At 37.7% G+C, this 26,916-nt stretch overlaps 1 protein-coding gene across 1 annotated transcript; it reads right to left on the bottom strand.

Moving 5' to 3' along the window:
* Positions 1-1,412: 1,412 nt before the first annotated feature.
* LOC125266193 (dynamin-1) lies at positions 1,413-26,916 on the bottom strand. Its single transcript, XM_048186642.1, has 15 exons — positions 26,523-26,916; positions 16,951-17,024; positions 15,994-16,143; positions 15,672-15,875; positions 15,433-15,531; positions 13,090-13,250; positions 10,527-10,669; positions 8,224-8,359; positions 8,020-8,087; positions 7,647-7,785; positions 6,456-6,542; positions 6,256-6,326; positions 5,527-5,578; positions 3,038-3,049; positions 1,413-1,553 (listed from the first exon to the last, which is right to left on the bottom strand). The coding sequence occupies exons 1-15, from the start codon at positions 26,681-26,683 to the stop codon at positions 1,413-1,415; spliced, it is 1,698 nt and encodes a 565-aa protein (XP_048042599.1). The 5' UTR covers positions 26,684-26,916.

Here is a 26,916-nt window from a genome sequence, read left to right as displayed (position 1 = left end):
TCTTGCCATAAATTCGTTGCCTCGCCACGGCCAAACCGTTTGAGATATCCAAAATCCGTTTGCAATTAAACAACTTCAATGTGTTAGCAACAAGTTAAAAAAAGTTTGGTGTAAATTGGATAAACCCTGTAGGAGCAGTAGTATAAAATTCATAGCCTGTTTTTTCAAAAAATTAACATTCAAACCAAAATAGCTGACTTCCTGTTGGTCGGAGCTAATGAATGTAAATTAGAAAATTGTCCGGCTTGATGAGAACAATATGTGTACCGAGTTTGGTGATTGTAGGAAAAACTAACCCCCCCACTTTTGTCAAAAGGTGGCGCTACTGAGCCCCTCCACCACGCCCATTTCTATGGCTTTGTCCATGTCTACTGGTTGACAATATTGATGTGTGTGTCGAGTTTCATGCAATTTGAAGCATGTTAAGAGCCTCAAAAACACTCAAGAATATTATTACAGTTTGACCTGTTGCCATGGCAACAATATTTCAAATATCAAAAATCCTGTCATAGGTCTACATCTGCTGTGTATTGACATTACACTGATGAAGTTTGAAGCAAATCAGGTAAAAATAAGAGGGTGATCTCAAAACATTTCAAAAAGTGATACACTTCCTGCTGCCAGTTGGTGGCGCTATAACTTTGACTCACAATAGTCACATCCATGTGATCAGACTCCTATAACGAACACACTCGTGAAGTTTCATAAAGATCAATATATGTATGCAGACGTTATAACACATTTCCTGTTTCCTTTTTCTCGCCATAAATTCGTTGCCTCGCCACGGCCAAACCGTTCGAGATATCAAAAATCCCCTGGCAATTTTTAATCATCAGTGTCTTGACTTCATGCTGACCGAGTTTGGTGGCGATCGGATTAATCGTCTAGGAGGAGTATATCAAATTCCAGAGCATGCGTTTTTCAAACAACCCTTAATAGCTGACTTCCTGTTGGCGTGGTGTTTAACTTAGAGCACGAAAGTTGTTCGGCCCGATGAGGTCTATATGTGTACTGAGTTTCATACTAATACGTGCAAGCGTGTTTAATATATGGACCAAATTTTCAGACTTTTTTCAAGGGGGCGCTGTCGAGCCCCCTGCCACGCCCGGGTACCAGCCTCTCCGGCGTCCTAATGGCCGCGGATTCCAATGTGTGTGCCAATTTTCAAGAGTTTTTGAGCATGTTAAGGCCCCCAAAAAGCCCCGGAAGACGGAAAAAAAAAAAAAAAAAAAAAAAAAAAAAATAATAATAATCCTTAGAAGAACAAGAGGGCCCTGCGCGAATTTTCGCTTGGGCCCTAATAATCCTTAGAAGAACAAGAGGGCCCTGCGCGAATTTTCGCTTGGGCCCTAATAATCCTTAGAAGAACAAGAGGGCCCTGCGCGAATTTTCGCTTGGGCCCTAAAAAGACATCAGACAGAGGAACAGAGGGGACTCACCTCATCATCTTTGTACCAGGAAAGATTCTCAGCGGTCAGGACAAACCAATATTCCTTCGCTCCTCCTTTCATGATGCCAATATTATTGATGGTTAGCCAACCCTTTCTGATCACCTAGACACAGGCAAACAAGTGGGATGTATAATGTACAGTCAGACGGTCATTGTAATATTTATCAAATATGTAAATAAATGAAAAAGTAATATTGATTTAAAATTAGTGTGAGAATAAAGAGGCATGATACGAGAGACATGAACATGCAAAGCTATGTAGGAATCAGTTTTTGGACAATGAACAATTATGCAGTTTAGCAGTCATCATACAAAAATATCTGAATGCAGAATGCTGTGACTGACCAATCAGAATCAAGTTCCAAAACTCCACGTAATAAATTATGTTCATGTGAGGATTTCTCAGGAGAACAAATCAGAAACACATTGCAAATACAGTGGGGTCCTAAAGTCTGAGGCCACTAGTGAAAATGTTAGGGTTTTTAAAGAAAATGTTAGGGTTTTTAGTGAAAATGTTAGGGTTCAAAAGTTAGGGTTTTTAAGAAATTAATACTTTTATTCAGCAGACACATTCGTTTTTCCTTTTGAACTTTTTATTCATAATGGAATCATGAAAAAAAGTATATCAGTTTTTACAAAAAAAAAAAAAATAATAATTTTAATAATATTTCCTGTATTTTTTGTATTTTTTAAATATATAAAAAAAAACCTCAAAATCTCACCCAAACTTCTGAACAGTAGTGTTTTTAGCAAATTTGTAATCTCATTTAAAAGTTTTATACTGTTACAAATAAATATAAAAAGTTAATAATTTATTAAAAATTATAAATTATATTTACAGCATTACAATTTCAGAATTTCATCGTACTTGGTATGCTTTTTCAATTCAGGTGTAAAAAAAAAAAAAAAATTCTGTAATTATTACTGATTAGCGTATGCTTTCAGGCTTTACTTTCATTACATCTGGCAGGCTTTTTTTTTTTTTTTTTACTCTAACCTGAAGTACATTCAAGGTATACTATACATGTTCAGTACGTTTGTTCTCTGAGAACTGAACCCATGATCATCATGTTTCTACCAAATGAGCTACAGTTCTCAGGAGGGCAATGAGTTTACACTGGAATCCTTATTTAGTTTCACAGCAGCCTTTCCAATGCAGTGCCATGGTGAAAAAACAATCAACATTATTGGAAAAGGTTAGCCTTAATTTCACTTAATGCACTTAACATCAAACAATATCATTGATTTGACGGCACTGACACTAACTAAGCTGGACGACAACATCAATGTTTTTATGCAGAACTGCTTTATAGATTAAATGAACAAATTTAATAATTGATTATCTTTACAACGGAATTGAATTGACTTCAGCTGCTGCTGAACAATGAGCTATCAAAGCGCTATATAAATAAAGGTGACTTGACTTGATTAATTAATGATCATAACCAGCTATATCTTTTTTCTTTAAAAATACACCATAATGAAGACCATAATAATCAAAATTTAATGCTTTGTTCAAAAAATATTTTACAGACCAGAGTGCATTAGCAAGCACACACACACACACACCAAAGAGGTCGGACTTACCATTATCTCATCCTGAGGTGCGTTGGCATAGCAACAGTAGCAAAGCAAAGACAGGGTTTAAGATAGGTAATTATAAACTGGAAAAGGCAGCAAAGAGAATAGACAAGATGAACAGAATACAGAAGTAGAAGAAAGATGCTAGAATAGTTCCGTAACTAGTTCACACCACTAGCGCAAGACATACAACAAGAACTGTTAAACATGCCTAAATGGAACATGCTATAAGATGATTCAGGCCCAATATATGTAAATTATTCCTACTAGAAATGGCAAAAAATTATACCCCAATACTCTTAAAAGAGGTCATGATTTGAGAAATCAAATTTTCCTGGGTCTTTTGACATATAAGAGGTCATTGTACTATAAAAATACCCTGTAAGTTTCAGAACTCAAAACTTCCTCATTAGCCGAAAAACAGCTTTTATTGAAACCAACCTCTGAAAATGACTTGTTTCGGATTTTGTCACATTATTACATCAGAGGCCCTGTTTGCACCTTGTAGTAAGATGCGTTTTGGTCGATTGGATCACAAGTAGAAGAGGGATACACATACCCGTTTACACCTGGTGTTATAATCCAACACTTTCAACCACTACTGTCCTGATTTCGTCGAGGGGAGGGTCAATGAGTGGGTAAATGTTTTTTTTTTTTTTTCAGATCTTTTGATCTAATTGAAAAAATAAGCTTGCGCAGTTTACATATGAACGTGGAAGTAGAAGACATACAGAGAGCAGCAACTTTCGTTACTGCTCTGAAAGCTGCAAGACTATGCCGAACACTGTGAGTGCGTGATAGAAATCAGGATGGGTGAGAGAACATTGCGCTTGGTACCTTTTTAGTCTTCAAACCAAACTTGGATCTCCAGTCAACAAAGTTTAAATCCGGTCTGGCACACTTCCCATATTGTTTATGCATTAGGTTTATGCATAAGCGGAAAGTAGACAGTCTTTTGTGGCTGTTTAAAAACAATCTGGTCGAATGCGTTTTCGACTACCTCTGGAAGTGGTCAAAAGTGGACAAGCTCAAAACATTTTAGACCCATTTACATCTGTATTTAGTGGTGTCCACTTGTGATCCGATCGACCAAAACACATCTTAATACCAGGTGTAAACAGGGCCATAGTGCGTCAAAAGGCCGTCTCTGCAGAATCAGATCAACACCTACTTCTATGATTGCCTCTTTACCCCCACCCACCAATTTGAGCATGTCATGTAGTAATGTAATATGAGACAGACGCAAACATATCATAACTCCAGCGATAACAAAACGATAGAGGTGCCTCCGAGGATTATAATACGTTTTGTGCCAATTGTCAACTTGTGGAAAAACACAGTCTTTACATTGCATCCTTGTGATCCTAAAATTAAGAAAGCGTGGATGAACTTTATTTTCAATGAAGTTCCAGTCAAGATCATGACAGTAAGATGTTTCAGCGTCGATTTTTGTCTTCATTTTGCTGCGGATTCGTTTTAAACAAGAAACAGTTTGATGTATGCTTTTCAGAGAGACTGAAAATAAAAGATGATTCAGTTGGGACTATATTGGATCCGACAGCAATGTCGCAACACACATGCGTCCATGTGTCAAAGAACGTAGAGAACGCTTCTTTGGTTATTGTTTTGATCTAAGCCAATCTAAAAAATAAAATCTTCAGTGAGCAACATCTTCTCTTTTGTCATCAATAAGACATTTTATTTAAAATACGACACCGCAAATGACAATGTATATGTTTTTCAATGTATCCAAAAAGGATGAATATGGTACATTCATTCATAATTCCGTTTACACTTAACACCACATAAGTTATCAATTGTCAACTATAACTGTGGTAACTCCAAGCACTTAAACTTTATTTGCCACAACCAAGACTTATAAAGCATATTTAATATGCATACATGTTTCACATTGTTGGCAAATGTTTCAACTCAAGAGATATTTTTCAACATCGTAAGTTTTCAAAACAATTCCACATGTGTAATGGCGGGGCTGTTGAAAATTATTTTAATATGCAAAACTGTTACCCAATCATAGCAGTGGGCGTCTACTTCCAAGTTTATTCCCAAAGTCATTTCTTTTGGGGGTTTTTTGCGCACTAAAAGTCACGTCGACATTTTAAAAATGGCTTTAGTACCTTTCTGGACCTTGAAAGAGTCAGTTAAATTTCTGTCTATGGATGAGTTATATACCTTTCGGATTTCATCAAAAATATCTTAATTTGTGTTCTGAAGATGAACGGAGTTTAACAATTTAACAATGAGTAAGCTCTTCCTCATTATTTCTTACCTTTCAAGAGCATTTTAATAACATCTACCCCTGTTCTCAATCATTAAAATATCATAATATGACAGACACTGAGCGATGCAGTGTCCAATTATAGACCTGCTTCTGGTGTTCCTACATAAATAATGTTTGAGTAAGGCAGCAAACATCTGCCAGGCTGTGTGATGCATGCAGGACACAACATCTGTTCATTCTGTCTTGTGCTTACCTGATTGCCAGCAGTCTTCTTCTTATTCATCTGACTGCTTCTCTGCTGGGCGCTGAAGAGATAAACAGAAAAAAGAAATATCCATTAAGAGAACAAATAGACTGCAACTTAAGGACAACTAACTAAGAACATTTTACCAGCTTATCAGTTATCAGTTAATATGGAGAACAGAATGCCTTATGTTGATCCACATACTAGACCATCATCAAACTAAACAATAAATAGGATAAACCAGCTTGGTAGGAGTGATCAGATTTGATTCTAAATTCAATGAATTTGATTCTGCCAAAAGATTTATAAAAGTTGAAACTTAAAGAAGATAAGAGCATTAACTAAAAATATGGCCTAGAGAAACAACTGAAATTGTTTGAAAATGATTATACAATCACATGTAGGATGATTCTCTACACCTGGCTTTATAAATCAGCCCACTGTCTACTATGAATTTCTAGGGATCACAGCTTACACAATCATTGTCTATCATCACTGTGCCTTTGGGCTCTGTCTCAGCTGATTTAATGCTCCCTGCTGAAAATTCCAGCATAATCTAGCATGAATTCCATATTGGTCCAATCTAGTTTATGCTGGTTAGCATCGTCATGCTGTTTTCTCGTTTCCCATGCTGGTGACCAGCAAACCAGCAACCAGCATACCATGCTGGTACCAGCATGCAAAACATACCTTATGCTGGTGATCAAAGGGTTAGTAAATGGTTAGTAATGTTCTTACTTTGCAAAACCGATGAAATCCTCATGATTGGTGTTCATGTATGCTAACTCAATGTCAATTAGCAACATGACCTGGTGATGGAAAAAGAAAACAACAATACATATTTCACTACTTATTTTTCAGTTGAAGTTGTAGCTAGGTTTTACCACATGAGTTTGTATATGTAAAGGGTTGGCAGGTGCATGGTAGATGGGCCGTACCTGATTTTTGGTGCGGCTCTCCCGATCACGGATGTGTTGGGTGACAATTTTCTCCATTTCCTCTCTAAGCATGGGGTACTGAGCCAGCTGTCCAAAACACATACTGGATCAATTACTACCACTGACAGCTTATTAAGCAAATCTTATTAACATAGACAAATGGAAAAGAGATTTCAGTGATTAAGTGTGAAAAATACTTTTGCATTATTTAAATGACAACTAAATCCCCCACCCCATTCTTTATGTGTCTAGATGTTTTGTTTTTGAGTTGAGAGTAATGAGAGTAATGAGAGTAATTTTGTTTGTACACACTTACAAAATTTTAAAATAGAAATAGATAAAAAAACAATATATTAGCCTAAATTAAATGCTATATAAACAATGTATACATTACTGAGATTTTTATTTCATAAATTGTGCTTAAATGTCATCAAAATAATGTAACAATTTGAACATATAATTAATTTTCTTCAGGCAAAATGTTATATATATATATATATATATATATATATATTTTTTTTTTTTTTTTTTTTTTTTCTTTTCTTCTTCTTTTGATTGTAGGGTTAAATAGAACCTATACATATTCCTAAAAGGCTTTATGAGATTCACTCTAAAATGACATCTGATATGGTTATATAAATGTAATGTAGGAATATAAATTTGGGGTTGGTAAGAATTTTTAATATTTCCGAGAGAAGTCGCTAACCAAGAGCGCATTTATTTGATAAAAAAAACAGTAATATTGTGAAATAATATAATTTGAAACAACTTTCTATTTGAATACATTTTCAAATGTAATTTATTCCTATGATGGCAAAGTTTTCAGCAGCCGTTATTCCAGTCTTCAGTGTCACATGATTCCTCAGAAGTCAAAATATGCTGTTTTGGTGCTCAAGAAAAATTTCTTATTATAGCAATTGTGCTGCTAAATATTTTTGTGAAAGCCCTGATACATTTTAGTATTCTTTGATGAATAGAAAGTAGACATCTTTTGTAACATTTTAGTCTAGAGTCTTTAGTGTCACTTTTGATCAATTTAATGCATCCTTAGTTGCAGGCAATTCATCCTTGCAAATAATTAATGATTTTTTTTTTTTTTTCTTTTTAAAAATTGACCCCAAATTTCTGAACGGTAGTGTATATGAAGCTCAAATGAGTTTACTGTATAGACAGGCACAGAGTTAGGTTTACCTTCTTGGTGCATTGCCTAACCGTATTGACCAGCTCAGTGATGACCAGGTCCACACATTTCTGGCATGGCTCTTTGATCTTTGCAATCTGCCGTTTAACAATAGTCTCAAAGGCCATGTCTGGGGTAAACAGACCGGTCCTGACAAGTAAAATAATGAACAGAGCGTCAGAGATCTTAATGATGTGCTTTACAGTTACTGATCAGTTTGTCATTGCATTTCATATTTCATGACACGGTTCTCATGGTGCAGTACTTCATATCTAGCGAGCAGTTGTTCAGAATGTCACAGTGACATCAAAGCGAGTTTGATCTCAGAGTAGGTGAGTTGGCGAATGTGTGTGACTCTGTCTGTTTGAGGTAGAGGCTTCACACCTGATACCGTGGATGTTCTTGATGGCGTAACTTATCTCCTTACGCAGCTCTTTCTCATCAAACTCCATCTAGTCATCATTAACAGACAGAGAGACACTTCCTTTGTAAAAATGAGAGGATTTAATTTAAATAATCCTACAGAAAGTATGAGCACTGCATTGTTTTGCTCTCGGAGAACATCAGTTGTCAGTATGATAAAATTACCTTAACCAGCTCAAAGGGGAAGCGCTCATGGAAGATGCGATTGATCCTTGCACCTCCGGAAAGCTCCACTGTGTCCACCTGATCTCCTGAACCCTCAATGCACTTCTCAAAATCCACTGCAAACTGCTGCACCATCCTTTAAACCAGAGAACAGTGAGTTTTATGTGCGAGTCACAGAAAATAAACAAACCATCACACAGAAACACACACACACACATAAAGATACACTACTGTTTAACGTTTTTGAAAGAAGTCTCTTAAGCTTACCAAGGCTGCATTTATTTGATTAAAAATACAGAAATACTGTGCAATATTATTACAATTTGCAATAACTCTTTTCAACTTTAATTTATTTTAAAATGTAATTTATTCCTGTGATGGCAAAGCTGATTTTTCATTAGTAAAACATTTTTTATTATTATCAAAGATGAAACAGTTGTGCTGCTTAATAGTTCCCTTTTTGAATAGGAACACTACACTATGTCTTGAATGGACGCTTATGGGAATGCCATCAGTGTATCCGGTGTCTAAAGAATGTGTGAAAACACTCCAATCTGATTGGTTGGTGACAGTCCGTGACATTATTAGCGGAGCACCCATAAGTATAAGAGGGTGCCCATAGTACACGTCATCAACTTTTTTGTCTTCAGGAGCCGTTTATATTTTTAGCGCGTGGTGAAGGCAAGATCATGGAAAATCCTAGCAAGCATTCTAGGAAGTGTGTGCCTCTGTGTCCCAGGTTTTTGACACCTGAGGACACACATAACCTATGCGCTTATTTCTTGGGAGAGGAGCATGCACGTTCAGTGCTCAAGGGTTCTGAATGTGCCCATTGTGAAAAGTTCACAATGAGGAAGCTCTGTTCACATTTGTCTCTATTCTCAAGGGATGTGAAACAAGTCTCTGCATCAAACAGTTCAGAACCCACTGTTGCCGAAGCAAAGCGGAGGCTTTAGTCGTGGGGATCGTAGGTCAAGCTCGCCAAGGTATTTGCGAAAGGGCTGGCTCTTTTTTACACCTCAATTGCATGCTCGAGCGATCTGCTGGATCAGGATGTGCTGTCTTTCAAGTCATCCGATCCAGCAGATAGTATATTGCTGGCACCATCCAGCCAAGAGGAAGCGGATGTGGTTAAAGAAGGCGAGCAAAATATTTAAATAAATAAATAAATAACAAAACAAACTTCTGATCAGTGACTAGACTTGTGAACAGTGAATCAGACCACTTCCTGATGATGTCACTATTAATTAACAGTCAGCATCATCTGATGTTTTTGCTGTGGTGCCCATGGAGCGAATAGGGGTTACGTGCCTTGCTCAAGGGCACCTCAGTTGTGGGTAATGAGAGTGGAAGAGAGCGCTGTTCATTCACTACCCCCACCTAAATTTCTTACAGGTACTGAGACTCGAACTCATGACCTTCAGGGTTACAAGTCCAACTTGGCCACATTAGGCCACAGCTGCTCACATAAGGCCACAACTGCCCATATGTGAGGTTATGTGAGGATACCCCCGGTGGAGGAGACGTTTGCAGGCTATCTCTCCCAGGGTGAGTCATCGTCTTTGAAGGATCCAGCCCTGCCATCAAGGTCGTTTCAGACAACCTCGTGCTCGAATGGCAAGGCGTGTGCAGAAGCACATCAGAGCGGGGTGAGGGGGGGCTTGCACACCATGGCGGTGCTTGCAGGTCTACCAGGCAGGTCTGCTAAAAGATCTGGATCAGGGCCAGGGACTGTCCTCTAGCTCTTTGGGCCACTAAACAGTTGCTGCTATCGGTCGCTTGATGTCAATGATGGTGGCATCTGTGGCTGAACTTGCCAGACATCAGGGAGAAAGAAAATAATTTTCTTCTCGATGCCCCAGCCTTGCCATCTGAACTTTTTGGTACATCTGCTGAGACAGTGGTTGGAATGTTGAGAAAGGGGTCAAAAAGAGAGGCGAGGGCGCAGTTGCCAGCATTCAGAAAATATATACCACACCATGAGATGAGAGGAAGAAGAGACAGGACCTCAGGGAAGTGATTAATAGGAAGCACTTCTGCAAAGACCTGAATGCTGATGAAAAATAACATCTCTCATGTTCCCTCTTTTCATTTTTTTCTTCAAAAAATAATTAAAAACATTGTAAATGTATTTACTGTTTACAACTGAATGAGTGCTTGCTGAATAAAAAAAAAAAAGCTTACTGACCCCAAACTTTTGAACGGATGTGTATGTGCATGGGCTGTAAATGTTCAAGTGGGTAATATGTATATATATATATATATATATATTTATTTATTTACTACCATACGATATGACTCACTGTAGCAGAGCCTTGGTTTTGCGAGAAGGATCATCGGGGCGGAATTGCTTGTACTCCTCCACCTCTTTCTCAATGGACAGTAATTGGCTCTGAAGTTTATTCCTCAGTCCTGGCAGGGTGTCCCGGATGTGATTAGTTAATTGCTAGATGAGAATGAAAACCATTGGTGACTGGCAAACATTTTTCAAATCTATATTATATGATTTGTGCTGTTTTACAAAACTGAGAGCTAACAATATACTTAAGGAAAAATTCTTCTGAATGAAATGGCAGTGAGGTACACTATATTGCCAAAAGTTTTGGAACGCCTGCCTTTACGTGCACATGAACTTTAATGACATCCCATTCTTAATCCGTAGGGTTTAATATGGAGTTGGCCCACCCTTTGCAGCTATAACAGCTTCAACTCTTCTGGGAAGGTTTTCCACAAGGTTTAGGAGCGTGTTTATGGGTATTTTTGACCATTCTTCTAGACGCACATTTGTGAGGTCAGGCAGTGATGTTGGCGAGAAGACCACACTCGCAGTCTCCGCTCTAATGGACTATATGCATGGGTTACTTCCTGGTTGTCGTTAAGCCAGCTCGGGCACTTCCGGTGAACTGTTAGCTGTTCATTCTGTAGTCGTTGTACATCGACACAAAACCATCTATGGTTGACTTTTTAATGTTGTATTTATATTTTAATGCAGTTATTACATTTACCTAATTTGCCAATAAACCAGTTTTATTGATTGCAATAAAGACGAAGCTATTGGGACTGTTTAAAAATGCTGTGTCTGTAATTAGACACACACACACACACATTTTTTCCCCAGCACTTTAAATGTTATTTTTAATGCGATGACCACAAACATAATTTGTTCATCCTTCTGAGATTGTCCCCATTGTAAAACCGAACGTTTAAAAATGTAGGAAATTTAACATTTGATAAAAAACACTTATTTAAAAATAAAAAAGACAGTAATTAGCACTTTAACCAGAAGGTGGCGGCAAAGTAGCATTTATTTGCGCACATATCAGCCATTTCCTCTAAACGTTTTTCACTTCGTTTTTGACTAAATATTGAACATTATAAAATAACTAGGTTTGAAAAAACATTTTTTCAATGTGAAGTATGAAATACTCACAAAATCTTATGAAAAACAATAACTTTTATTGTGAATTAATTACACAGAAAGCGAGCACCGCCTCTCCCGTTGTAATCACAGCAGATGTCAGTCAGAGCAGCGCAAGATCAATGATTTCAGCACAATTGTGAAAACACACATTTTATTCAATTAATCTAACTAAAGTGCACAATAAATATTTAATTTTTGAAGCTTTTTTTCACATAAAAGTGTGAAAACTAATGGTCGAATTGAATTTAGCCGAGGAGGAACATTGAGGTACGTCTTTATTTATTTATTTTCTAAGCTGTCTTACGTTTGAATAACTAAATTAATGCTATACCTGACTATTTAAGTGACTATATTCTGATTCTAAACTAAGTATTACACTACTGATGCTCAACACACCAGCAAATGACATCTCACCGGAAGTTATCGAGCTGGCTTATATTAATGCGGAAGTTCTAAAGAACGCTCCGTGCATATAGTCCATTCATCCCAAAGGTGTTCTATCAGGTTGAGGTCAGGACTCTGTGCAGGCCAGTCAAGTTTCTCTACACCAAACTCACTCATCTATGTCTTTATGGACCTTGCTTTGTGCACTGGTGTGCAGTCATGTTGGAACAGGAAGAGGCCAACCCCAAACCGTTCCCACAAAGTTGGAAGCATGAATTTGTCCAAAATGTCTTGGTATGCTGAAACATTAAGATTTCCTTTCACTGGAACTAAGGGGCCAAGCCCAACCCCTGAAAAACAACCCCACACCATAATCCCCCCCCTCCACCAAACTTTACACTTGGCACAATGCAGTCAGGCAAGTACCGTTCTCCTGGCAACTGTCAAACCCAGACTCGCCCATCAGATTGCCAGACAGAGAAGCGTGATTCGTCACTCCAGAGAACACGTCTCCACTGCTCTAGAGTCCAGTGGCGGCGTGCTTTACACCACCGCATCCAACGCTTTGCATTGCGCTTGGTGATGTAAGGCTTGGATGCAGCTGCTCGGCCATGGATACCCATTCCATGAAGCTCTCTACGCACTGTTCTTGAGCTAATTTGAAGGCCACACGAAGTTTGGAGGTCTGTAGCTATTGAAGTTGGCGACTTCTGTGCACTGTGCACCTCAGCATGCGCTTGTTGAGTTGCTGTTGTTCCCAATTGTTATGATACCACTAACGGTTGACCGTAGAATATTTTGCACAGGTGGCAACCTATCATGGTACCACACTTGAATTCACTGAGCTCCTGAGAGCAACCCATTCATTCACAAATGTTTGTAGAAGCAGTCTGCATGCCTAGGTGCTTGATTTTATACACATGTGGCCATGCAAGTGATTGGAACACCTGAACTCAATGATTTGGAGGGGTGTCCCAATACTTTTGGCAATATAGTGCATATAAAATGCTGAAAAACATGCAGAAAAACATTTGCATAAGTGGCTCTCTGTGTCATTCTACCTGATTAAGCACTTTCTGCAGGTAAGGAGTCCCCATACGATCGGCCAAATGTCGATAGGCTGGGTGGGTGAGGAAGAACTTCCTCTCTGCTGCCATGGCAGCAGTAATGTCCTTCTTGCCATCAATGTCCTTTTGACTGCGGTTCACAACCCCAATGTAACCTATAGGGAATATCCAATTTGAAGTAGTTACAGGCAATCAGCATAACAAAACGTAGCACATTCCCAGTTAACAATTTTTTGTTCTAAGAATGTTTTCCAAACATTCTGTTTTGGTTATGACGTTCAAATGTCCAGTTTTCTTGATGGTAGAAGAATGTTTTTTAAAGGTTTGTATGATGTTCCTGAAACGTTCTTTCAACGTAATTTTATTAACAACTCAACATTCTAGGAATGTTGATTTGTAACATTCTAAGAACATAAAATGTCCAGTTCCTTAATGTTAATAGAACATAATTTAAAGGTTAGTAAGACCTTCCTGAAACATTCTTTCAAACAACCAAACACCTGCTGGTAACAAGCAGAATCACTGAAGGAAAGAGAAACAACAAGAACAGAAACTTTAACTGACTTCCAGCCACAGCCTTAGATTAAATCATCTGAAGATAAAAGTAGACATTCAATTTCTCAAGATCTCAGCAGAGGAGGATTAAACAACTCCACAAACATCATTAAAATCTTCACCTGTTACAAACCAGGCTGACTTTATTTCTGTAAAAAAATGTACAAAAGTTCTTGTTAACAGAGATTTAGATGTTGATGTCTGGTTGTTTCAGTTAACATTATGGTGGTCAGTGTTTACTTTAGTTGGGCTCTTGACCCAATTTTTTTAGTTTATTTCTCCTTCAGCAATTGCGGGTGTTTTCAGAAAACATTTCTACATTGATAGAGACTAATAACACTGAAAAGATCTTTGTAAGAAATTCCAAAACTGCTCTTGTGAAAAAGTTGAGACTCACTTAGACATCAACACTCATCATACAAACCTCAACAATAGTGATGATCAAAAAAATATTCAAACATAAATAGTACAAGAATTCAGCTGCATAATTTATTCAAGCTGCAATGCATGCTGAGTGGGAGCCATGAAGGAGTTTTGTATGCTGGCATTAAGCATGTCACCATTGTTGTGTTTCATATACTGATTTTTGATGTCTGTTAGTGTATAAATAGCACTATTATTAATAACTGAAAATCTGATTTTCACAATAGTATCATATGGTCAGTAGCACAATTAAATAAATAAATAACAGATCAGTGACTAGACTTGTGATCAGTGAATCAGACTACTTCCTGATGATGTCACCATTAATTAACAGTCAGCATCATCAGATGTTATTCTGACACATTAAAAGTGTTTTCTGAACACACTAATACTGCAGCCAGAAAAAAAATGAAAAAAAAACATCCATCAAGGGTCAAGAGCCCATCTAAAGGAAACACTAATCACCGCAATGGTGACTTCAAATATTTGGTCCTCTTTCCTTCAGTGATACCTCTCATTATCATCAGGTGTCATCACTAATGGTCAAACTGAGCAATGCTAATAAAACACAGGAGACTTTGTTGTGTAGCATCCAACCTTAAGCCACTTTTAAGCCAAAAATTTTGTGATCCTTACTATTTAAAGGACATTCGAAGAATGCTGTTTAAAGAATGTTTTCTGACAACATTATGAGAACATTCATCAAATACTAATGACAATATATGGTGATTTCATGAACATTGTTTTGAAAGTGTTTAATTTGAACACTTGCATAACCTTTACACAAATTTAAGAGAAAAGTTAGGAACAATAACCATGGGACATGCAACAAAACTTTCCCACATTCCAAGGATGTTCTTTTAAAAGAGCAAACACAACCTTATTCATTTGAAGTTAGTTGTCATTCATATGTTTAAAGGATGTTCCAAGAATTTTGTTTTCTCCGAGTCCGACATAATGAAGACATTTAAAAAAGATTCTAAAAACAATGTATCAATAACATTTTTGTGCTAACTTTTTGAGAAAATTTTTAAAGACAAGATAAATTGAACAAACATTATATTAACATTACTGTAAGAATGCTTGTTCATAACTTTGAGAGAACCTTGCCAGAACATTAGCCAAAAGTTATGAGACTATTCCCTGTTAGCTGGGTTGTACATATAGTTATAAAACCAGTCAAAACAAAATAGCTTCAGAAAATGCAAAATATAGCTGTTAAACTATTTTCATGAGGTGGACTTTACAACATTTTGTTAATGTAGCTAAATATAATTTTAAATGTAAAGTAACAAGGAAATAAAAGGGAACACATGTTCTAATACCCTGTCATGCTTTCTCTTTGTACACTGACTTTACCTCTGCGTAAAGGAAGAAGCTTGTTCTCCAGGATTTCACGTGCATCAGTTCCTTCATCCATTAGATCCAATTTAGTGATTACACCTATAGTTCTCATACCTGTTCAGAAACACACACACATGGATGCATGATTGGGTAGTTTTAAAAGAAAAGATCATTAAAAATCTCACATCAAGATATGTCTGCAATTGTGCAATTATTTTAGGATAAGTTTCAGTCACTGCTGGATGAAAACCCACCCTGAGGGTCCACCTCCTTGGCAATCTTGAGGGCATCTGAGTTGGCCAGGTCAGAGTTTGCTGGAGACACAGCCAGCAACAAGCAGTTCTCCTTAGTCACAAACTGCATTAGCATATCCCTGATTTGGAACTCAATGTCAGCCGGCTGGTCACCTACAGGCACTTTGGTCATACCAGGCAAGTCCACGAGGGTGAGATTCAGGACTGGTGATGAAGACAAGGGGTGACATGATTACATGTGACATTTCACAATGCATGTGACAGAACATGTTGATCTGATCATGCTTAAATAACTCCTCTGTATGTGCATGAATGAAAGTACCATGAGGTGAATAGACGCGCAGATTGATAGGGACAGGTGAAATGCCTTTGTTTTGGCCGGTGATGCGATCTGTCTCTGCCTCAATCTCCTGACGAACCTCATCAAAATCAGTAAACTTCTTCCCCTTGCAATGCAAAAACTCAGCATATTCTGGAAATAAGCAATTAGACATTTTAAGAAAAAAAAAAAAAAATGCATATTAGCTTTTACCTTAAAAACATGCATTTAAAACTATAAAGCAGGGGTTCTCAAATCTGGCTCTCAATGTCCACTTTCCTGCAGAGTTAACCTCCAATCTTAACAAGAAAATCAAGGTCTTCAGAATTACTATGCTGCATCTGAAAACCTAGGCAGCTGACTTGCTGCCTCACTGCCCTATCAGGCAAAGACTTTGCAGGCAGCGTTTGCGCATGGAGGTACCTCACGAAACTGATTTCGGACAGATTTCTGAGGCAGCGTAACAGTTTAATGAGCTACAGCAAAATAGAGCGAGCTTTGGTGACAACTAAACAACAGTAGTAATTTCTCAATAGAAATGACATCAGAAGTGGAAAACGTTGATCAAAAATGTACATTTACACACAAACTGACCAGAAACCGCAACTTTCAAACGCCATTTTTCTTTTTCTAGCTCAATTGTCATGAATGGAATGCATAGGATTGTGTGATATCAAAGGCAGCAAAGGATACATCTATGCTGACTTCAAAAATAGATCAGATGAAGGTATCTCAGGAGACAGGAAGTGATGCTAACATTGGATTCAGACGTGTCTTGGTGCCTTCCTACATTGGAATGCGTCCTCCGAAGACAGCATTCTTAAGTTTTCGGATGCAGCACTTGAAAGTTATAGGCAGGTGAGTTTGAACAAGGTAATAGTTAAACTCTGTAGGAAAGTGGAGGGCCAGAGTTGAGAACCCCTGCTAGAGAGTTTTTTAGCTTCTGTCTAAGATTTTTACCAGTAGGGCAGTTGATCAGCTGCAGCACTAGGGGGCGCCGAGTGACAATACCAGAGCCACGAGGCAGAAAGTCCCTAAAAAGAAGATGAGGCAGCATTCATTGAGTAACATTTTGTTTTGTTTTTGGATGCAAATGACTATGTCAATGTGCATTTCTAGCATACAAGCACATTGCATTTAAATCTGAACTATAAATAAGCAATTCAAATAATAAAATAATGAAGTCATGCTGTTACATTTTGAACTGTTTTTATGAGTCAATAAAAGGTTATATTATTTAAATACTGTGAATAAAAACTCAGTGTTTAATCTAAGGATGACTCTAAGTGTATGTTCACACTAAAAACAGCTCATCATGAAAACCAGATGTACAGACTTAATTAAAAACGTAAGTGCTAGTGCTGCTCTAGCAGTGGAGTGCATAAGACATTTTTGTTCTAGATTTTAGTGTCATTAGTGCAATTTTTCATACATGGATTTTGCTGGTATATTTGCCACTATAAACCTCTCTTAGCAATGAGACATTTGGAAACAGGGTTGGAGAAAGGTGTGTGAGAAAGTGCTGTATGAGTTCTGGCCATTAGGCAGAAGTGCTCCTAATATTAGTGGTTATTCTTAGAAAGAAAGAAAAAACATGTAATTGCATTTCACTACTGACCACAACTTTTATGGATTTTCAAGACTGAATGTTTACAAAGTACAGTTCAAAATCTAATCTCACAATCTAACTTAAGTAGCTCATTTGATTTATGTTCTTTTTACAGTCCAATTATGTAATTTATTGACCGTGTTAACATAATAAAGCAATCATGAAGGTTATATACAGGTATCCTATCATAATAGCCTCTCATATTATCTCTGATCAGCTTCTTTGATTCTCCAATAAACTGCAAAATGGCATATAATAAAAAATATAAAAATTAGTTTTCAGAATGATGAATGATGATGTTTGTATGATCAGTAAATTGGGCCATAGATTGTTTATTTTTGGACTTCTATGAATTAATTAAGTGCTTTAGTTGTTGTCCATATCCAGCCCATATTTTGCAAGATACAGTATAAGGAAAGACAAGCCAACATACATATACATATGCATATACAGTAATGGCCAAAATTGATGTTCAACCTAGAAAACTATTTTTGCACAGAAAAATAAAACCTGTAGCTAGATTTTTTACCAAATAATTTTGTCAGATAAACATCTTAACCAAGTTGAGTGTTTTGTTCTTCCCTCATCTTTAAAATATTTTAAAAATATAAAATAATTTCCTCATATTTTGATGGTTTAATTGAACTTGTATGTCATCAAAGGCTCTCTGAAGTGCCTTGGAACGTGCAGCTTTATTCACTGTATTGACATAATTTCCAATGAAACAGAAAGACAGGGCGGGATATATCTAGAAGCTTTTTTCAAAATAGTCAATAACTTTTCGCTTGGATCACAGCTCGGCAAGAGACTTCCTTCTAATCTCTAACCATTACTCCTCCATATTTCTTTAAAATACAGCATTGTTTGTAGAATTTAAATGCGTCACAACGTTTTATGGTCTGTACCGACTCGCGCGTATGATCCGCCAGACTGTGCTCGCGCTGTGGCTGTTCACGTGACACTAACGCGAAAACGGACTTCATTCACATCAATGGAAAGCATATTTACACTGTCTTAATCGTTCCCTCCTCTTTGCACTATGCACTATGTGCCATTCACCATATAGAAACTAGTAAATGTGTGAACAATTGACCGATTTCAGCTACAGCTTCAGCATCTGTTTATAGTGTAGGAGGGGGTGGGATTTCAGATTCTAGAGAGCATTTGATTGGACAAAAGATTTGATGAGAAGCTGAAGTCTGCGGTGATGTCATGAAAATCTGTGATCCATTTTAGAGGAAATGAGAGACTTCAAGTTTTGAATGATTATATCTCCTAAATGCAAATTTTGTCAACCTTAAGGCTAACATATTCATTCTAAAAGCTAAAAAACTTTCAGGGTATTTCAGGGGGACTTTAAAAATAATTATCCCCTTCCAGCATTCACTTTTGGCCACTACTGTACACTGCCATTCAAATTGTGTGGTCTCTGTAAGATTTTTTAATCTTACATTTTTCTTAAATCTTACATTTTCTTAAATCTTACATTTTTTAAAAACAATAAAAACAGTAATATTGTGAAATATTATTTGTTACAAATTAACTGCTTTCCATTTGAATATAATTTACAATGTAATTTAGTGACAAAACCGAATTTTTAGCAGCCATTACTCCAGTCTTCAGTGTCACATGATCCTTCGGAAATCATTCTAAGATTTGGTGCTCAAGAAACATTTCCTATTATTAGCAATGCTGAAAACAGTTGTGCTGCTTAATATTTTTGTGATTTTTTTTCAGGATGCTTTGATGAATGGAAAGTTCAAAAGAACTTTGTAACAATGTAAATGTCTTAACTGTCACATTGATTATTGCTTGTTGTACAAACCACACTTGGTTTGTAATGTTGTTGATGTCTGATTGGTTTGATACAAGCGTTAGAACCATGATCTCTGAAAAAATAGGTGGCCACTTTTGCACTTAAAAAAAAGCAGCCTAGAACCAAACGTTTACTAGTATACACACACACACACACACACACACAGTGTCTTATCTGCTCTTGCAGGCTGTTAAATTACATTCATACAGCAGCTGTGATAACCTGCTGCTTTCTGCCGGACTGCACCATCATGTAATTAACTGTCACGTCATCATGGTGGTGAGTCCACATCAACATGTGCTTCCGTTTTAAAGGCCATGTCTCATTCATAATGACATCTGTCTAATAAATTGCACCATAAGTGTCAGCGTGGATGAGCTCATGTTCATTCAACTGTATGATACGCTTCAACTGATTCATAAGTCCAAAGAACAGTTTGTTTGTGAGGAAATGAATCAAGAAAGGAACATAGGCAAAGCTATTTTGAATAACTGTTTTTCATACAATGAAAGTCAGTGAATTCGAAACAAAATTGCACCCTATTAACATTCATTCTATAAATAAATAAATAAGTAAGTAAATTAGGCATTTTTCTAAATGTCTTCTTTGGAAGATATTTCAAAATTTTACAACAAGAGGATGAGTAAATGATTTTGGATGAACTGTCCCTTTAAAGCTACAATATGTAAATTTTTCGCCGCTAGAGGTCGCCTATAAAACAAAGGCATAACTTGATGACACCGAGTTTGAGCACGGAATCTTGGGAAATGTCGTCTTCACCTCACAGCCAGTGGAAAATAATCGGGACGGGACTCGAGCAGAAATCATGTTCATGGATGAGATTATTAACGTTACTGTAGTATGAATCAGCGCAGGGCAAAGTGATGTGGGAGCTGAACGAGGCCACTGGAGCGACTGCTAATATGAGTCGAATGCGACACACACCTTGTGAGCAGTGAAACTTTTATTATGGCGCAGTTGCCGATTCTGCTTCTTCCGGTCAAGCGTATGAGGTAACACAGCACTGTTTATCATATTAGATACATTTGACTGTATTGAAAATGATGTTATAACGTTACTCTGAGCATTTGCTCGGCGGCTGCTGTGAGGCACTGTTGCACACTGCAGTAAGCTAGATTGATTTTAGAATATCATAATAATAAATGCTGGGGTGGCTTGTGTTGATAAATGGCATGCAATTAATTTTAACACGTATTGTATGATGGAGAAAATGCTGTATTAGCTACTTGACAAAATAGTGTTTTTCTCTGAGGCATGGTAAAAGCATGGTACTCTCGGAAAATCAAGAAAATTGTTTAGATTTAAACAATAAGACTAAACGTGTTGAGCTATATAACAATAATTTGTTTTCTGTCTATAAATGTAACCAAACAGTTGTTCCCTTGTCTAATAAAACACGGAATATATTAAAACGTCTTCAGTGTCTCCATGGTTTCTACAAAATAAAACCGGAAACCGAGGGTAACGCAGATATGACGCCATTGACAGGCGACTCCCAGACACGTCCTGTATTCTTGGTTAAAATTGTGATTTTCTCATGATTTACAAATAGTTGGAAACATTTGGGATATCGTAAGTATTCGACTGAACAAAATGTATACATTTATGGTTTTTGGATATATATTTTACTACAAAATCTCACATATTGTAGCTTTAACGGTCACATATAGTACGTAGGCAATGCATTTCATGCCAAACAGCTGTCCTCGTACAGCATTTTGAAGTTCCTCCTTGTAACAGCTGTGAGCATTGTACTGCCAGTCAATGGATCTGTTTGTGACTGACAAGCTTGACAGACACTTTAGTGTCCACAGAGCTCACAGTGTAGCATGGACAATAACACTGGACCTGCTGAATAACAAAGAAGATCTATGAGACAGCAACAAACAACAAAACTTTAATAGTTAGCCTTAATAGCATTTAAGTCTACTGCCAGTGATATGGATCTATGCATGTTTTAGTGTTCAAATTTAGAGCCAGTGAGATTTCTGGTCCCCATATGAGTCATCCCTCTGTGTTACAAATACAAACATGGAATGGGACGTCTTTTGACCCTAAAACAAACACCCCTGATGGGAAAAAAAAACGTAAACTAGCCTTTCGATGCTGAGTCTTGGTGTTGACGCTATGGGAATGCTTCCACATCCACATGTGTTTGAAGTATGTGTCCAAACACAGCAATCTTATTGGCTGAATGTATAGATGTGGTGACGTAACGCTACAATTCAATCCTCCATTGTGTTATGTGACTGTGAAATCTGTCAGGAGTTATTTTGTACAATGGTAGGTTGAGTTATAGAAAGTGTGTGAAGCCATTGCAGGGAAAGTACAGTTAGACCAAATAAAGAGCCCAATATGCTCAATGAAGACCAGGAGTCAAAGATGAAGTTCAGTCAGTTGTCAGTTGACTCATAGGGAAGAGCAAAAGGAGAGAGTGGCAAAAGGGGGCATAGAACATGTATCCCTCCCAGAAAGAGACACAGGGTTTTACAATTGGTATTTTATAATACTGAAAAAAGATAGGGGTTTGCATCCAATTTTAGAACTACAGGGCCTGAACAGTACTCTTCAGGCATACAGGTTCAAGATGTTAACTGTGAAACTAATAGTGCCACAGATTCAATTCAAGGATTGCTTTCACATCAAGATCTCGCCAGAACACGGGAAGTTTCTCAGGTTTGATTTCGGGGGCGAATCTTACCAATATAGAGTACTTCCTTGCTGCTCTGGCCCCTGTGTGACTTCAGGCCATCCGTGTACTTAACTATATCGATGACTGGTTGTTGCCCAGTCGGAAGAGCTAGCAGCAAGATATTGAGATGTTGTGTGTGCTCATATGAAGCGTTTGGGGCTCAGGTTGAACCTCAAGAAGAATGTGATTTCTCCAAAACAGAAAACGACTTTTCTAGGGGTAGTGTGGGAATCGACCATGATGCAGGCACACCTGTTTCCTACGCGTTTAGATTCCATCCTAACCACTGTAAGAGACAGGGCCAACAGCTTTCAGTTCTGCTAATTCATAAGCTGCTGGATCTCATGGAAGTAGCAGCCAATGTTATTCCTTTGGGACTACTGCATCAGCTCTGACTCAAAAGAAGAGGATTCCATCCTCTGAATCATCCTTCCAGAGTAGTAAAAGCCATGCGCCGTGGGCATCATGCTCTTCAGCTTTGAAAGACACCAGGATTCCTCAACAAGTCAAGTCAAGTCAAGTCACCTTTATTTATATAGCGCTTTTTACAATGCAGATTGTGTCAAAGCAGCTTTACAACAGAGGCCTGACATTAGGGGCGTGTGACAGACACCTCTCTCACAGGCTGGGGTATGGTTCTCAATGCCCGACCAGCCTGTGGAATGTGGTCACCAAGTAGCACATCTTGCATTGGATTACTGATGCTATCACCCTCCTCTATGAGGTGCGTGGTATGGCTTTGCCTTTAAGGGTCAGGGCTTACTTCATGGCCTCTTCCAAGGCACTTGCAAGGGGTACATCACTTAATGATGTAGGGCCCTCTCAGCACACATTTATTAGGTTTTATCGTTTAGAAGCGGAGACCATTGTTGAGTGCCAACTTGGATCAACCCTGAAGGACTCGAGAACGCTGTGCATCTACTTCAGACAAATTTAATCTGTCAACGCGCATTTCTGGAATCTATTTATGGACTCTGTGATGCGCAACACTACTGCACAATGTCCATATGTTGAGCGATGCTTTTATTCAGCAAGGATGCATTTAATTGATAGAAATTGACAAATTGTTTGAAATTTATATTAGTCTAGTTTATTAGTTAGCTGTTCTTTAGGCTGCTGATTTTTGTTCATGGTATTTAGCTGAAGAAGAAGAAGAAGAAGAAGAAGAAGAAGAAGAAGAAGATCAGTACAAACACAATAGGGTACAAGTAATTGTGTGGCCTCTTGGTTCATAACATAATAGTAACTAAATCAGCACCACCTTCACAGATTTTTAAAGGCCCACTGAAGTGCCTTGAAACACACAGCATTATTCAATGTGTTGAAATAATTTCCACTGAAACAGGAAGACAGGACAGGACATATCGATCAACTCCTCCCCTTTTTTACAATAGCCAACAGCATTGTGTTTATATCACAGCTTAGCCAGAGCCGTTGAGCTTGGTAAAGTCGCAGTTTCCTCCAAATCTCTAACTGTTTCTCCTCCATATCGCTAAAAATAAGATATATAAATATAAAATATAGCATTCTGTGCAGAATTAAAATGGCTCTGATACGTTTTCTGGTATGCACTCGTGCAAATGATCTGCTCTGTGCTATTGTGTCTCAGAACAGGAGCAGCCTGTGTGCTCACTGCGGCAGTTTGCGTGACACTAACGTGAAACCAGACTTAATTCGCCCCAATGGAAAGCATATTTACACTGTCTGAATCGTTCACCATGCCATTCACCATATAGAAAATAGTATTTTTGTTAGCAAATGACTGATTTTAGCCGCAGCTTTGTCATTGTTTTGGAGCACACTAGCTTAAAGATAATGGTAAGCAGGGCTGCACGATTCTGGATAAAATGAGAATCACGTTTTTTGGTTTCAAATTGAGATCACGATTCTCCCACGATTATGAAAATAAAAACTAAAACAAAATAACGTAATTTACTACTGGTTCTGACAAAATATTAAATGCTGGAAAAAAATGTTTCATTAATGTGAATGAATTATTTTTTTAGTGGTTTTGAATTAATTCAATGACTAGTTAATAAATAGTTTCATTACTGGATGAATCAGTGTTTTGAACAAATCTTTTGAATGAATTGAATGATGTCATTGAATGATTCAATGACAAATACATTTTTAACAGTCACTTGTCACCACCTAGTGGCATAAGATGTAATTGATACAACCATTATTTGAAGAGCCAAGTTTGTTTCAAAAGGTTGTTTGCTCTATTTTGTTCGCTATCACAGACATCAGTGTTTATATCCTAACTTTAAACTTTTATCTCAGTACTTCTGTGATCATTTGAATACACGAACACAGATTTGAATGTTCCGGTATTGTTTTGTCAAAGGTTTAAAAGACGCGTATGAATCATTGTCATTAATAAAATAAGATTGCGTGGGTTTCTGAATCGAGATTGCGATCTTTTTTCGATCAATCGTGCAGCTCTAATAGTAGGGCTAACATATTCATACTAAAGGCCAAAAACTTTGGATTTCATGGGGACTTTAAAGAACTGTCCTTGGTCCTGAAAACAAGCAGAGCTCATCTGGCTGTGTGCCAGACACAAAATATTTATGGATGTTAAATTAGTAAACCTGTTTAAGAAGCCTGAGGCAGATATAGGCTTATAATAAATAAGACATGTGCAATAAGACAACAAGAATCCCATTCTCTGACTCACCCTTTAATATTAAAGGGTTAGTTCACCCAAAAATGAAATTTCTGTCATTAAGTACTAATCCTCATGTCATTCCAAACCTGTAAGACCTTTGTTCATCTTCGGAACACAAATTAAGATATTGTTTTATGAAATCCAAGAGTTTTTTTTTTAATCCCCCATAGAAAGCAACGTAATTACCACATTCAAGGTCCAGAAAAGTAGTAAAGACATCGTTAAAATAGTCAACGTGACTACAGTGGTTCAAACATAATGTTATGAAGCGACGAAAATACTTTTTTGTGAGCAAAAACAAAACAAAAATAGCGACTTTATTCAACAATTTCTTCTCTACCCTGTCATTCTCCTAGCTGTTTACGTTGTATAGACAGTGCAGCGCTTCCGTGTTCTACGTCAGAGCTCCGGCTCAGTATTAGCTGGCTACTGCGTCAGCAGCATCACACGCATGCGTCATGGTTCTCACGTGAACAGTGTCTGCCAATAATGACTTCTTTTAAAAACACTAAAAAATCTTACAGACCCCAAGCTTTTAAACGGTTTGTACACCCACAGCAAAATTTACATAACAGCAACATTATGCTTAATTATGAATAACGGCAATTTCAGTTTCAGCTAAATTTTATGTCTTAAAGAATCCTTTTAAGAAATAGTTTACATACAATTCAAATTTTGTCATATTTTAGGCCTACTCAACCTATATGACTTTCTCCCATAAAACACAAAAGGCAGAATGACAGCTTCAGTCACCATTCACATTCATTATATAAAGAAAAAAAAATGCAATCATCACGAGTTTGGAACAACAACATGTTAGTAAATGATGTCACAACTTTCATCTTGGGTGAACTATCACTTTAAAGGATTATTATTTGGTCCCAATATTGGTTCCAAATTATGCATGAAATTCCATTAGCATTCCTCAAGGATTTTGACTAAGGTGAACAGAAAACGAACCGAAGGGACGATAGGCCTGTGGCTCACATACTGTATGACCCTCTGACACCCGATACGAGCGACCGGTGAACATTAAACCTTGGACTTATTCCCTTTTATATCAGCGGCATCTGGATGCCTTTATGTCTTGTGTGTATGTTCGACAAAACCATGACAATCTAATGGAAACATAATAACATTATCTGAGGTATACGTGATTAGCTGCTACTGTATAGCCCGTAAATTGAAAATATATTACACAATATTTCGCACTAAGATCCTTTCTCATAAATACATAATACAAAAAGCTGGCTCGCGCTTATGATGCCCAAAATGCTGGTGTAGATGGGAAGCTCGCTAGTGGCCTCGAGAGGACACACACGTCAGCCATGAGCATCATTCTGTCACTCTCCTTCACGATGCTGCTTGCCAAAAACGGGTGTAGTAGCCTACATGTCGAGAGACTTTGTTAAGTTTGCATGTCCAGCAAAATCATGGTAAATCATATAGTAAAAGAGATTTATTTTGTCAGTTAATCGTCAATGCATAACAAATTCACCTGATTTATGAGCGTAACCTGCCTGAAAACAGAAGAACTCCTCACTGTCATTGATAAATAACTCTATTATAAATAAACATTGGTTTTGGTGCATATTTATTATAAGTGATTACTGAATAAGCTTGTGTCCCGTGAGCAATTAAGAGCAATTAATGATACAGGGATAGTGGATGTCACGATGGATGTAGAGTGATGCTGCCCATCAATTTGTCATCAGTCACTTACTTCCCAACGAAGTTCTCTAATACCGAGCTTTTTCCAGCACTCTGGCCACCGACCACCGCGATCTGAGGAAGGTCCAGGTTGGCATTTTGTCCGATGGCAGAGAAAGCATCCTGCATTCTGTTTACCAGAGGAATCAAGTCCTCCATTCCCCGATTGCCCATCTTGTAGGATAAATAATAGGCTCTATTTCACAGTGAATGAAAACAACGATGAAATTGACCCTGAACGGAGACCTAATTGGCAGGCCTCGCAATATCTAAAAACTGTCCCTTGCAGCGTTTCTTCCAATCTTCCAGGCACCTTGGCGAATCGACATACGTCCTCCCAACGCGCTGCTCCCTGCCTGTTCACCACTGCTATGAGATCTGCAGGAGCGATGCGGCGATGAAGCGCT

This window comes from Megalobrama amblycephala, linkage group LG4, assembly GCF_018812025.1.
Source record: "Megalobrama amblycephala isolate DHTTF-2021 linkage group LG4, ASM1881202v1, whole genome shotgun sequence".
Lineage (NCBI taxonomy): Eukaryota > Metazoa > Chordata > Actinopteri > Cypriniformes > Xenocyprididae > Megalobrama > Megalobrama amblycephala.
This window is presented reverse-complemented; position numbering and strand designations above follow the sequence as displayed.

Excerpts from the sequence above, each read along its gene's own strand:
- LOC125266193 (XM_048186642.1), bottom strand. The coding sequence starts at position 26,683 with ATGGGCAATCGGGGAATGGAGGACTTGATTCCTCTGGTAAACAGAATG. Across the intron at positions 10,670-13,089 it reads TGCAGAAAGTGCTTAATCAG|CAATTAACTAATCACATCCG; the intron begins GTAGAATGACAC and ends ATTCTCATCTAG. Across the intron at positions 7,786-8,019 it reads AAGAACATCCACGGTATCAG|GACCGGTCTGTTTACCCCAG; the intron begins GTGTGAAGCCTC and ends TTTACTTGTCAG.